Raw genomic sequence first — 14,258 nt, forward strand, 5'->3', positions numbered from 1 at the left:
ATGAGCGCTGCTTCCCCAGCTCTCTGCCACACCTCCCCCCCGCCCTCAGCGTTCCCAGCACGCGGGAGGCTCCGATTGGCCCGGAGCGTGGCGGGCGCTGATTGGACCACGTTCCTCCGCTCCCCTGCCTCCACCAACGAGCGCCTGCGGCCGGAGCGTGCGTGGAGCTGACGCGGAAATCTGAATGGAGCTCGCGGGCCGGTTGCTACGGGGGCTGGGGCGGAGCGAGCGCGCTGTGCGCGGCCGTCGGTGCCGTCGCTGAGGCGGGCTCGGTGCCGCGGCTGGGGCGGCCCCGCTCCCTCTCCCTCTCCCCGGGGCTCCCCGCGCCCTCGCCATGAGGCCCGGCCCCGCGGCTCGCCCGGCTCGGGCGCCGCTGGCCGTGGCGTTCTGCGCTGCCCTGCTGATGCTGCCGCCCGGCCTGTGCGCCGGGGAGCGGCGGCGCTTGGCGTGCTCCACCTGCCGGGGTATCGTGGACAGGTTCAACCAGGTGGGCGGTGGGGGCGGCGGGCGGGGGCTCCGCGGCGAGGAGCTGGCCGCGGGTCCCGCGGGCAGCCTCAGGGAGGGTGCCCAGCCTGGCGGAAGGCCGGCGCAGTGCCGGTCTGCGGCCCCGCGGCCGCTCGGCTCTGTGTCCCGCAGCTCCTGCTGTCCCTCGGCCGGGCTTCGGGAGCGCTCCCGCGGGTGTTCAGGTGCTGACAGCGTCTGGCCGAGCCGGTACACGGCAGCCCCATGCTCCCAGCTTCGGCAACAGTTGTACTCCTTTGGTAGGCAGGTTACAGAGCTCCTCGAGCTTTGCTACCGAAGATGTTTCGATGCTTCAGTGCGGTAAGATTGGCTGTGCTGGTCATACCACACTCGGCTCCTAAATGAAGAGCCCCTAAATCCACTGAAATTATGTCACTTGCCACTTTCAGCAGCCCTAAATCACGGCACAGTAAATTCAATGCAGGCAGCGAGGGGCTGCTTCAGCTTGTGGCAGATACTTAGAATCATAGAATGGTTTGGGTTAAAGATCATCCCGTTCCAACCTTCTGCAGTGGGCAGGGACACCTTCCACTAGACCAGGTTGCTCAAAAGCCCATACAACCTGGCCTTGAGCACTGCCAAGGATGGGTCATACTCTTTATATGTATATTTGTTGTTGGAGATCACTTTAACTATGGAGACTTTGCGCAAAGTATGATTTACTAGGCATTGGCCTAGTGGCTCGGAGAAGCTGTGCTGATCATGGTCAATTATCCTATTGTAGGGTTGTGTGTGTAAGTTACAACGTGGTCAAGATTGGTCCAAGTGCTGTCAAAACTGAATGAAGTAGAGGCCCTGTTCAAATGATTAATAAAGTTCCTGAGAACTTAAAAGACAAGGGTATAAACTTTCATACTTGTATGTTTTTAATGTAAATGAAGACTGTAACAAGGCCTCGTTAATGCATTATGAAAATTGAGTCATGTTATGCTATCACTTACACTTTCTCACATTTCATGTTGTCACTAGCTGTTTCTTTCCCTTTGCAATTTGACCAGCAGCGTCTGAGCTTCACTGAAGTTTCTGCATGGCACTTTTTGCAATTTTCATATAAGCATTTACTATTGCCCTTAATTTTTGTTAGAAACAAACTCTGTGTAACTTGCATTCTTTTGGTACGGTTTGTTTGTAGGGATTAGCAGATACAGCTAAAAAGAACTTTGGTGGTGGAAACACTGCTTGGGAAGAGAAGACGCTGTCAAAGTATGAGTCCAGGTAGGCTGTCTCAGTACTTCTGTTTTGGCTACGTTTCATGTCCACTGTGTGTAACTTCACTGCGCTGGTGTTTGGAACTTAAATATTGTACGTTGCAGCTAGTTTCACATGTCCGAGCCTTAAATTCTCATTGATTAAAATGTAACATTACGTTGTAATGTGAAGATTACAGTAAAGGCTGAACCCCCTTATTAATGCCTTTGTTTGCCTCGTTTCAATAAAAAAAAGTTAATACCATCATTTATCATGGTAGGTTTTTTCTATTTACTAATTAAAGTTCTAAAATGAGGATCTTAAATAATGGTCACTAACAGTCATAAAAGGTGTGGAGTACTGCAATACTCTTGTTTTGGAATTAAAGGAGTATCTCCTCCCTAGAGTTGTCACTATCTGAGTGCCAAACACAAAACTAGAAGAGGTGCAAATTACTGTTCTCTTTTGTAAATAGATTTGGTTACTGAGCAAAGTGATCTGGTATCTTTCTTCCAAATTTCAAATTCACTTTTTAATCATAGTTGGAGCATTGAGGTGTAAGGGTGGGGTTTCCGAACCTCAGTTACTGTGAGCTTCGTGGGCTTGTATCAGATATTAATGATACATGAAATTTGTTATTGAACTTAGGAGAAAAATACTGCAGTCAACATTTTCTGGAAAGCTGAAAATCTGTCAGACCTGTAATTTGCAGACATAATAAATGCAAGCAAGCCAAAGTGGTTCTTGTGGTTGTCCTTCTAGTTTTTAATGTTCTAGTAATGTTCATTAGTTCTTTATTCTGATATTTGCTTTGTTTTGGAACTAATTCAAAACACAGTATAAACTGATAAAGTGTTCTAGGCTGAAGTCTAGCTTCTCTGTCATATCTTGAGTGGTGTCAAATGTTTAAATTAAACTTGTGTTTAAATTAAACTTATGATTTTTCTTCTCTGCTTGTAGTGAAATCCGTCTTGTAGAGATCATAGAGAATCTGTGCGACAGTAGTAACTTTGAATGTAACAACATGGTAGAAGAGCATGAAGAACATATAGAGAAATGGTGGTTCAAACTGCAAGTATCTTTTTCTTTGTTTTTAATGGAGATATTTGTATCTCCATTAAATATTTGGATAAATTATCTAAAAAGATGAACAACTGATGTTAAATCTTGTGCCTGAACCGTAGCAGTATGGGTAATTCTTAATTACCCTTCAAGAGTTACCGTTGTGTTCAGCCTGACTTTTAATAGCATATGCTGCTCTACTCTGTTCTTTTTATTTTCAATTCCAGAAGTGTTGCACCAAAACACAGTCTGGCTTCTCACTCACTATCTGCTTAGTTACCAGTGGGGTGTTGAGGCAAACTAACATAGGAAAACTTTCAGGTTTATTACTTCTTTTGTTTTCCTTTGTCATAAAACTGCCTTCATCTCAAGTTGAAGGACTTCTAGAAGTTTGTTCCTGAAATAAGATTGTCTTTAGAACAGAAAAAATAGGTTCCTAATCTGTCACTTGCAATAGATTTCTGTACTGCGTTGTGCAGGTTCAGTTGTGTGAGTTGGCTTTTAAATAATCTTCATTCTTTTTCTGATAAATAAATGTCTTTCATGTACAGAAAGAAGAAGTATCCTGATTTGTTTAAGTGGTTTTGTATAGAAACAATAGAAGTTTGCTGCCCTGCTGGAACATATGGACCAGATTGCCTTGGTAATTTTTCTTTTGAAAAATATGGCAGCAGATATGTTCTTTTTAGGGGTTTTATCTTTCATCATATGGAAAAATATGTGAAGTAGGATATTTTGTGTGAGACACCAGCTGCTGTTTAGTATATACCTGCCCGCTGCCTAGTAGTTAGGTAGGTGCATTGTGATCCTGCTTGAAGAAAAGTCTTCTGAGCATGAAGTAACATACAAAGCTATCAAGGGTACTTAAATGTACAGAATTAATCTGATCTGGTGCTTACATCCACACTTCCTGTGATATTGAGTCTGGTTTTACGTGGCCTTTCAGAAGCTATGTAGACAGCAGTTCTTGGCCAGTTTCAAGAGTAATATGGCCAAAACACAGTTGGGGATTAAATTAAAAAAGTCACAATTGCGGATTAGTTAAAAAGGCAGTGAGAGAAATTGGACAAAAGTAGGTGGGAGACAGTTGGATAAAAGTAAGGTCTTCAATGCAAAAGTGATATAAAGGATGCATTTTGGCGCCTGAAGCTTGTATAATTTACAAATCTCTAAAACCTTGCACCTGATTAGAGGCCTTTTACGTTGTTAAAAGTTGTGGTGATTCCCAATATTAATCTAAATGATTGCTAGTAGGTTTTTCTGACTGCAGTATGATCATTCTCAGAAATCCATAATAAAGAAAGATACCAACTTTAGCCGGGAAGTTAGGAATATAGATAGAATCCTAAGCCATGGTCTTTACCCAAAATTAAATTTATAACTGAACTTTCCTGGAGATTGTTTCCCTTTAACATCTGATTTAAAAGTATTTTTGATGATTTTTAGCTTGTCGTGGTGGATCGGAAAGACCTTGCCATGGGAATGGACACTGTGATGGTGATGGTACCCGAGGTGGAGATGGCTCATGTAGCTGTAACAAGGAATATACAGGAGCTTTTTGTTTGGACTGTTCTGATGGTTACTACAGTACCTTGAGGAATGAGACACATTCTATTTGTACAGGTAACAGTCTTTGACATGTGCTTAGATTTTTGTGATCTTCTGTTTTTGTAAAGAAAACTAGAAACAATTTAAACTGACAAATGTAAAAACAAACAAACCCAAAAACCTACAGTTTGGTCACTCAGCTTTAACCATAAATGACAAATGACGTATCAGTCAGTTTGGTGGAATTGTAAGGTTTTGCTGATCATCCTTCCCCGCTGCCCTTGATCTGATCTTTTTTTTTTTTTTTTTGAATTTTTTATTTTTCCCCTCTGCTTTAAATTAAGAAGCAGAATTCATCAATGTCATGAGGGAGATGGGAGGGAAGAGCAAGCTTTGATTTCCACCCCCCCCAAGTAGTGTACAAAAATCTCGAGCTGAAATTGCTTCATAGTGGACTACTTTGAAAGCTAGGTTTTCCTAATGTCTCAGGTAGGCTTTACTGGAGTAAATGGGCATGGAAACAGCTGATCTGTACTGTAGATCACATAGATTCCAGTTAAGTATGTCTAAGCTTTATTTTGAAACAAAGTCATCTGATTTTACGTCTTGAATAAGATTTTTGCAGCAACTAGACCCTGACTGTGGCATCTAATAAGATTGGTTTTCAACATGAACTATGTTGGGGTTTTTTTGGTCTGGCTGTGTAGTAATTCTTCTGTATGATTTGTTTTATTTACAATATAACATGCATATGTTATATTGTGTGTTAGATACGTGTTCAATATATATAAAATACATATAATATGCATATACAACTGGATTTCTAGTATGTTTCTTTTTGAAGTTCTTCAGACTAGTATCACTTCATGTATTGCTCTCATAGCTAGTTGCAAATGAAGTAGTCTGAGGATTCATTAGGTGGGAGTGCTAAGTCTTGTGTTTAAAATGTTCCAACCCTGCAAGACTGAGCAGGCTTTACATTCTTTATCTCCTCTTCCCAAATATTTTTGGAAATTGGACCTGCCACTTGTAATCACTAGAATTTCATGGCACTGTTTTAAGTGGTGCAGGTAACTATAATAACTAGGTTTGTCTACCTAGGGTTTGGTTTTGGTTTTCTCATGTGTGTTTTTTAGGGAGATATTTTTGTAGGATAGAGCTGCGTTATTGTAAATGATATCACCATAAAGTCAGGATTTAATCTTGTGAATGGGAGGGTCAAGCTACTAAAATATGATACCTTCCAGTGAATCCTAAATAAGGTTTTCTTTGAGAATTTGTGTGCCCAGACTTGTCTTGGAATCTCTTAACAAAGCTCAGAATGTAGTTTCCTTTTATCTCAGCCTGCCACGCTGCCTGTAAAACTTGTACTGGTTCAAGTAACAAGGACTGCCAAGACTGTAAAGAAGGCTGGATTAAAAACAAAGAAGCAGCTTGTGTGGGTGAGTAATGCTTGGTAGACTTCAAACAGGTCTTGTAGTAACGCTGGCTACTGAGATTAGATGATGTCACATCGAGTTTTATTGGTTTTTATGGAAGTGTTCTGTCAGTTTAGATTTTCTATAGTTTGTAGTCTTTCTCTCCTAACTTGTTGCAAGAAAGTAGTATTTCCTCCCCGTTGATCTCCTGGTGATTATAGTTGTCTTTATCAAACTGTTCACTGTGTATCTTTCTAGTTTAGTGGAATACAGGTAGCAGCAAGTGGGGCATTCCTTTTAAGACATGGGTTTTGTGTCTATTTGAATGATAAACAGTGCCCTGCTCTCAATCTAAACTATTTTGTCAACTACTGCAAGATTCCCGTCAGCTTATCTACATATTTTGTAGTAATTGTGCAACTGTCTTCACATTACTGTATGTTTATAAATGCTCAACCCTAATAGAGTTCAGACATTTCACTAAAAGCCAGGGCATACTAACTTTTCCTGTTGTTGCAGGGAAATACTAGGAGACAATCAAGCTCAGTGCTTCCATTAATCTCCTGCCTGTTTCTAGCTTAGCATTTCTCTTGGTTTATGAGGAGATGAAACACTTAAGGAAAATTCCAAATACTATAAGTACTCCCAATGCAGGAATGCACAAGGGGGAGAGTAACACATTCCATGCAACTGGTTGAATTTGACCTTTAACATGATGTTTGGAAACATTATCTTAGAAATTATGTGAACGCTGCTTCTTTTTAAAAGTGCTAATGAGAACGAGGATTTGAATTGCAGCTTCTGCAATACCTGCTTAAGTAACTGTGTTGGACATTCCAAGAGCGTTTTCAAGATTCTCCAGTATTGTCATCCAAAATACAGCTGTTTTTTTCCAAATTATCATTGCAACTGATAAAGTATAAATTAATTGAGTAATCAGTATGAATGATGTCTGCAGCAACAGAATGAGATAGACAACAAGAGGACAGAAATAGTCATCTTCTGTGTGAATTTTTTAGCTGTGAGTACTGTTGTGCCCTTTCCTTGAAATAACCAGACTAGAATGTTTTAACTTCCCAGGTAGAACTGGTTTTCAGCTTGACTGGTCCTAACCATAACTTGGCTTTCTCCAATTTGTTTTATGTAAAAAAAATTAAGCAGTGTATGTGTGTGCATTTGTGTAACTTAAAAAGTTCCATAGCTTGGCAATATAGGGGTAGAGAAGTAAACAGTATTCCGGAGGAGTAGTCTGTCTGCTTTTTTGTTATGCTGTTTGCATAAAAAGCATAAATGCATGCAAAACACAGACTTGAAAATAGCAAGGATGGCAGGTGTTCTGGAATTCTTATTCAATTTGAGCTCTTGAATTTCTGAATGTTGGTTATTGTCATCACAAAACATCTTCTGAGGATCAGTTTTGATTTGTTAATGTTAAGGTGAATAAAACAGTGTATGTTACCATGTTACCTTTGTGTCTGACATGTTGCATATCTGATCCTGAACTCATTGTTAACAATACTCTCAATGCAGTCAGTTTAAGTTTATAGCTTCTGTGGGCCAGTTCGTACAACATCTCAAAGCACAGCGTTGAAGTATTAATCTGACTATTTTGATCATTACTATTTTAGGTAACTTGTCGCTTTTTATCTTTCAGATTTAGATGAGTGTGCTGCTTCTCCTTGCAAAGATCACCAATATTGTTTGAACACAGATGGATCTTTCTCATGCAAAGGTGTGTTTTTTTGTTTTTTTTTTTAATCTGCTGTTGCACTTTATCATCTTGTAACCTAATCTAATGCCAGACGTAATGCTAGAAAGGGCATGATACCAAAAGGCATTTAGTACAGTGTTGTCTGGGCCCGACTGGGCATGGGGAGGATAAGGCAAGCAAGAGATTTGTGGTTATTTCTACTCTGTTTTTGTGAGACCCCACCTGGAGTACTGCGTCCAGCTCTGGGGCCCCCAAGCTAAGAATGACGTTGACCTGTTGGATTGAGTCCAGAGAGGGGCTACGAGGATGATCAGAGGGTTGGAACACCTCTCCTGTGAAGACAGGCTGAGAGAGCTGTGGCTGTTCAGCCTGGAGAAGAAAAGGCTCCAGGGAGGCCTTATAGCAGCCTTCCACTACATACCAGAAATCTGGAGAGGGACTTTTTACAAGCGTGTGGAGTGATAGGACACGGGGGAATGGCTTTAAACTAAAAGAGGGCAGATTTAGATTAGGTATTAGAAAAATTTTACTGTGAGAGTGGTGAAACTCCAGAACAGGTTGCCCAGAGAAGTTGGGGATGCCCGATCCCTGGCAGTGTTCAAGGATGGGTGCTGTGGCAGGGTGGTGTGATGGCAGATTGGATGGGGCTTTGAGCAACCTGATATAGTGAAGGTGTGCCTGCCTGTGGCAGGTGATTGGAACTAGATGATGTTAAGGTCCTTTCCAACCCTAACCATTCTGTGATTCTATGACTTCTTGTGTTGGTAAGCTAACTGACTTAAGGGTGGTACTTTAAACCTCAGATACCTGAATTTTATGCTTAAAATATTTTATCTTTAGCATGTGATGCCAGCTGCATAGGTTGCACAGGAGAAGGTTCTGACAAGTGTAAGACCTGCGCATCTGGGTACACAAAGGAAGATGAAAGGTGTACAGGTTGGTTGATTTAGCAGTTCGCGGTAGAACACCGGTTAGCTCACTCTTGGTTAGCCACACTGAGGAGCTGTTAACTGCATTCATGTTTGTCTGCTTCAGTTTTCAAGGCTATCAAAATGAACCCAGTTGTGGTATTAGCAATAAAGACTTTCTTTATAACTTCCCTTATGTTATTGGGCTAATACGCATGGCAAAGATTAAAGGTGAAATATTCCTTAAAAAGGAACAAAGTATTTTATAGTGGCTTGGGGAAACAAATACATGAGTCTCTTGTCAGTTATCTACCACTCTGTTAGATGTATGCATCTGTATTCGTTTTGTAACAGAAAAGCAGCAGCACAATTGGGATTCTGTTGGCTTTCTGTTAATCCATTAATGTCCAAGTTCAAATGACATTAATTCATAGTGAATTATAACATGTGCAATGATAGTAAAAAGAGTGAAATTAGAGTTTCTCTGTGGGGAAGAGCAGAAGGCACACATGATATTAAGGAGATGTTAATTATAGTGACGTAGTATTTACATGCTTCCTTCCCTTTAGTTGTACTTTGATGTCATCAATAGGAAATGACTATGGGAAATCTTTTAGTAGATTAAGATGAGTGTTGTTGCTTATTTCTCCACATAGGGGCCTGCAAAACATAAAAAGCCCCAGTACTCTCTGGATAAATTTGAAACTCAATCTAAATCATGAAGAACTATAACATTATTTTAACAGAAGTTAAATCTGCTGCAGCAGCATTCTGCTCTTCAGTGTTATTTATATTTGAACTGAATTTTATGTGATTGAGCCACAAGTAAGTTTTATAACAAAATAACAGCAGTGGACTCTTTCTTTCCCTATCCTATCTGTAGATATAGATGAATGTAACCTTCCTGAAAAGGCCTGCATGAAAGAGAATCAAGATTGTGTTAATACTTCAGGTAGTTACAAGTGTGTATGTTCAGAAGGGTTTGAAGATAAACAGGGAACATGTCTTCAAACTGTAAAACCAGGCAAGTGGCTTTTTAATGACAGATGTTTTTAAAATACGCTGTATCAACAACTTGGAGCTGTATTTCTGTCTGAGGATATAGTCACTTGTAAACTCTTCTGTATAACTTCTCATCTTCCTACAACTGTGGTCTGTGTCAGGTAGTTTGTGGTGTAGGCTGTATTCTGGCATGCATGTTTTCTTGCTTAAAGACAGTGGTTTTCTTTTAACATCCTGTTCTTGTGTTTTTTTTTTATTTTTTTTTTTTTTTTTTTTTGCTTAACTCAAGGTCGTGTTTGTAAGTCACTTAGGTGACTTACAGACTTACCTTTCATTACATAAAGTGAAGTAGGAAATTACTGCTATAATAAAAAGGAGGTCTTCCTCCTCCCTACTTTTTTCCTTTATTATTAATTGCAATGACTTAAGGATTTATCTGGTCACATGCAAGCTGCTGCAACTCACTGAAACTCAGAAAATTGGATGAGCAAGCTGAATTTGTTTATTTTGTGATCACAAAAGTGCCAGAAGTAATGTGAAAGTGAATACGGAGAAGACATTCACCTTTCAGTAGCAGAGAACTGTTTAGCTTGATTAAACTATACCTTTAGTCAAGAAATTCAAGTGTGATTTGCATAGGATGTATGACACATAATAGACAGAATTACGTTCATTAGTGTTTCATTATTCCATCTAGGCTTTTTTACAGTTCCAAAGCGAAAGACAGGATGCTTTTGCAATAAAGGTTGTAGGAGAGTAGATGAGAGACACTTAATTTCATAACTTTATTTTCTTTCTACTTCTTAACTTGTTCATTTGCTTATTTATTTTTGTCTGCCCCACCACTGACTGCTTTTTCATCCTGTACTAAGTTGTAAAGATCCATATAATATTGCTACCTGGGGCCATTCAGTTCAGACCTTATATTCTCAGTACTCACTTAGTCCTTTAAAATCAGATATGTACTTTCCCTGTGCAGATACTTAGGATATCAGTTACTGTGATTTTTAATGGGGCCTGACATTTTATGAGAACAAAGGCAAAATGAAAAGTTAACAAGTTGGTTAGCTTTTTTTCTTAGATTAATGCTTTTACCAATATAATGGAATTTCTCTGCTCTTTTTTTTTAAGGCTGTTTTAACATCTGAACTGAGCAAATTTGCATTATAGAAAACAATTCTTAATAGTACTTGCTTTTTGTTTTCAAATACCAGAATTTCTTGTGACAGGTTGTATGGAAAGGAGAAAGTTCACTGTGAATTGCTGAAAAAATAAGGTTAGAATAGAAGTAGCTGTACTGCTTTTTAATTCTACTAACAGTATCATACAGGCTTATTTGAAATGCTTTGTTGCATTTAGAAAAACAATATGATAAGCTTAGGCTAGGAAGATGGTGCAGGTAGCTTTTTTGTATGGTTTTATTGCTTCTTTCTTCTGGATAAATATGTTGATTTGGGTTTTTCTTAAAAAAAAAAAAAAATCCTAATGTCAAAAACTGTGTGGTATAATAACACATTTGTATTCTAATTATGATACTTAATTTCACAGGAGATGAAGTAGAAAGTGAAACAACTGGGTCTTCACCTATTGGACATGATGACTTATGATCTGCATTCAGAACCAAAAGACATTCCTATCTAGAGTTTTAAATTATTGGACTTAAGCCTCTGCTAGCTGACATACTGTGGAAAAGGTATTAAATATGCAGGTTGCCATTAAGATTTTTTTTTTTTTAATGGTGATAAATTTCTCTTTGTTCTTATTTCTTTATTCTTAAATGCCACTTTTTATATAATTCTTCAAGAGCAACACTCTAGGTGGGTTAGTATAAAATTTAAATTAACATTGTACCCAGTCATTATAAATGACTTGCAGGCTTCTCATTCTAGTGCCTCCTGAAAACTGTCGTTTGGAGGAACTTAGTTGCACTTTGTAATTCAAGAAAAATTTAGACTGAAGTTTGGTGTTTCTTGAGAAATACTTCTATGACTGAAATACAGCTTTTAGAAATTGTCAAAGGGAATCTCTTTGTGAGGGGGAAGCACTGTTCCCACAGATTAGAATGCCTAATACTGCATTCAATAAAAGTTTATTTTGTTGGAATGTGCCTTAAAAATTTTTCAGATGTGAATACCTTGCTCTGTTGTCATGTATATTTTTCATTTAGACAGTGGAAAGAAAAAAGAAAATGAAGCAAAACAAAACCCACCCTGCAAAAAAACCCAAAAACCAACCAACAAAACAAAACCAACCAACCAAAGCCCCCATCCCCAACTCCAGAACCTTCTAAGCGCTGTATTTCAGTGCAGCACTAAATTCCAGCACTTGGTCGTGCTGGAATGTATGGGGGGGTGGGGAACAACAACGAAACAAACACACACACAAAAAAACCCAAACAACACCACCACAACAAAAATCCCCAAGCCAATAAAAGCGGCACCTGTCAACTTTCCTTTAAAGGTAGAATTATGTCAACCAACTTTCCAAAGGTAGGTAGACAAGTCTTTCTACCAGATACTTGCACTAAGTATGTGAACTAGTTTACACAGTGATGAAAAATAAGTTTGGCTAACACCTGCACTCGGCAGCCCACAGTTGTTATATGAGCACTCTCTAGGATTGATGAATACATGACTTTCACTACAGTCTACTGCTGCACATAATACCTTCCAGTCTTTCAGAGCAAGCATTCTACAATCAATTTTATTGTTTCTCATGCCGTTTCAGAGGGAAAGCTAATATGTGTAGCCTAGACACAGCTTTATACGTGCTGTCCTTAAGCTTCAAGGCAAGTGTAAGAGTTAAAATTGGTGTATTCTGCAGGACCATCACAGCCATAAATAAGCGAAGGACCATCCAGGTACAGAATTTGAAACTGATGGAATACATTGTGGTGGTAGGATACAGGGAGCATAAAGAGGGATTACAGAATACAGCTAAAAGGAGCATAGCTTGGGCTTGCACGGTGCTGTTTAGAAACTACCATCAACTCATACTCCATGGAACTCTCCAGTACATAGTTTTTCTTAATATTTTCTTTTTTTTTTATTTTTTTTTAATGAGGAAGAAGGAGGAGCAGGCACTGTAGTATAAGGTAGCCTATGTATTAGTCGTATGCATTTGTTTTGGGTTTTTGTTTTGTTTTTCTGCATAAAAAAAGGTTGCCCAAAAAAGAGATGTGTGAATAAATTAATCAGGATTCTAACAAGAGAGACATGGCAGGTCATCTTATTCTTCCCTTGCTAGTGTGGAGTTATTCTCTCTGTGACTTTTAGAAATGCAGGATCTAATTACAGAATTGCTGAGGTAGTATCTTTTTCATTCCCTATTATTTTATCTACTGGAACATATTATCAGGTGCTTATTTGATAGTAATTCTTTTTAATGACTAGCACAATAAATAAGAACTCTCCCACATGCAGATTGATCATGGTGTTTGTGGTAATGCACACACACAAAAGATGGTCCTATATAAGATCTTCACCTTCCAAAAGGTGCAAGAGGAATAGTCATGGAACTGAGATTCATCTTTGACATTTAATAAAAACAATATGCAGGTTTTTAGTTTGCTTTTAAATTGAAATAGGCAGTGTCACGTTTTCAATCGCTGAAGCAAAGGACAGAAACTACCTTTTAAAAAAGCATGACAACAGCTGACATTTTCATATGAAATGCATTTAGGTAAAGGAAATAGCTAATCATAACTCTCAGCGGCAATGTAGTTGCTGTAGTGTCTAACAGGTTCAGTACCAAGACCAACTTTAACTTGCTCTCAGGGAAATTCAGAATTTTTGCTGTGTGCGTCCCCTCAATTACTTTGTAACATACTGTAAGAAATTTACTGTTTCATTTATTCATCAAGGAACAGCAGGGTTAGCTGTGGCTGCTCAGCGTTGGTGAGTAGGAGAACAGGTCACTGGGAATGGAGAAAAGGGAGCGTGAGAAGTCATCAGGTGTATGAAGCAGCCACCAGAAAGGGGTGGTGTGATACCCACCATCAATGGCAGTCTCTCAGAGCTCTTTAATATCTTTGTCCAAGAGCCTGAACTGAAACAGCAGCTTCTCTTTAGTAATAAGGTTAGGAAATAAAGAATTGTGTCTCAACTGCATTTTTATATTTACTCATCTATACATCTAAATGCTTATGTTTATAAAGAAATTCATAGATAGGTAGAGACCTATGTGCCATAGTATACATAAACACCTTTCAATTGAAGTACTTCATAACTTTGTATCTTTTTTATGTTATACATTATAATATATGCAGTGATTAAAATAAATTCTTCCTACCTGATGTCAACTCTGCAACAAGAAGTTTCATTGCAGCGTGAGCTGTAGAAGCTGGATAAACTCTTCCCATGAGCTCACAAGGGAGGAAGATGAGTCATTAAGACACAAGCTGTTCCGTCTTTTAGGACATAATTCTGTTATCAATTCATTGCACACTGTTCGTGTTCAAAACAAACAGAGTGTCCCCACAATAAGTTTTATTTTATGTTAAAGCTCTTCACACAGATGGCGTTTGACAGGCTATTTGACAAGACAGGCATCCTAGTGGGATGACAGCTCTGGGATTCCAGTTGTTTGGGAAAGAGCTCTATGGCAGGTGTGGTGCGATGTTGCTCCAGGCATTCCCTTTGTAGATGATAAATATTGCTGCACAGCTGTTTGCCCCATGCAGAGATGCACAGCTGTGCTGTGCTGGGAAAGCAGTAAATCTGTGTAATGCTGTTTCAGTAGGTTGTGCTGCAGATTTTCGCAACTGCCGTCTTAAGCCAGCAGAGGGTACTCTTAAGCTTCCAAGAAGAAGTCATATTGGCTGCTTCAGGAGACCACTATCTAACACAGTTACAGTGCTAAGAGGAGGCAAAAAAAAGTGATCTCTTTAATTATATGGCC

General features: G+C 39.3%; 1 protein-coding gene across 1 annotated transcript; it reads left to right on the top strand.

The window, feature by feature from the left end:
- The first annotated feature begins 186 nt into the window (after positions 1 to 186).
- CRELD2 (cysteine rich with EGF like domains 2) lies at positions 187 to 11,490 on the top strand. The gene is made up of 10 exons (XM_030480889.1): positions 187 to 487; positions 1,655 to 1,737; positions 2,671 to 2,781; positions 3,324 to 3,415; positions 4,219 to 4,395; positions 5,664 to 5,762; positions 7,393 to 7,470; positions 8,290 to 8,385; positions 9,241 to 9,381; positions 10,908 to 11,490. Exons 1-10 carry the CDS (start codon positions 335 to 337, stop codon positions 10,964 to 10,966), a joined length of 1,089 nt encoding a protein of 362 aa, XP_030336749.1. The 5' UTR covers positions 187 to 334; the 3' UTR covers positions 10,967 to 11,490.
- The last annotated feature ends 2,768 nt before the right edge of the window (positions 11,491 to 14,258 follow it).

Source organism: Strigops habroptila, chromosome 3, assembly GCF_004027225.2.
Source record: "Strigops habroptila isolate Jane chromosome 3, bStrHab1.2.pri, whole genome shotgun sequence".
Lineage (NCBI taxonomy): Eukaryota > Metazoa > Chordata > Aves > Psittaciformes > Psittacidae > Strigops > Strigops habroptila.

What these genes read in the sequence shown, in the direction of transcription:
- CRELD2 (XM_030480889.1), top strand. Translation starts at nt 335, where the DNA reads ATGAGGCCCGGCCCCGCGGCTCGCCCGGCTCGGGCGCCGCTGGCCGTG. An exon ending in CAAAGAAGCAGCTTGTGTGG is followed by an intron (nt 5,763 to 7,392) that starts GTGAGTAATGCT and finishes TTTATCTTTCAG; the next exon opens with ATTTAGATGAGTGTGCTGCT. An exon ending in TGGATCTTTCTCATGCAAAG is followed by an intron (nt 7,471 to 8,289) that starts GTGTGTTTTTTT and finishes TTTTATCTTTAG; the next exon opens with CATGTGATGCCAGCTGCATA.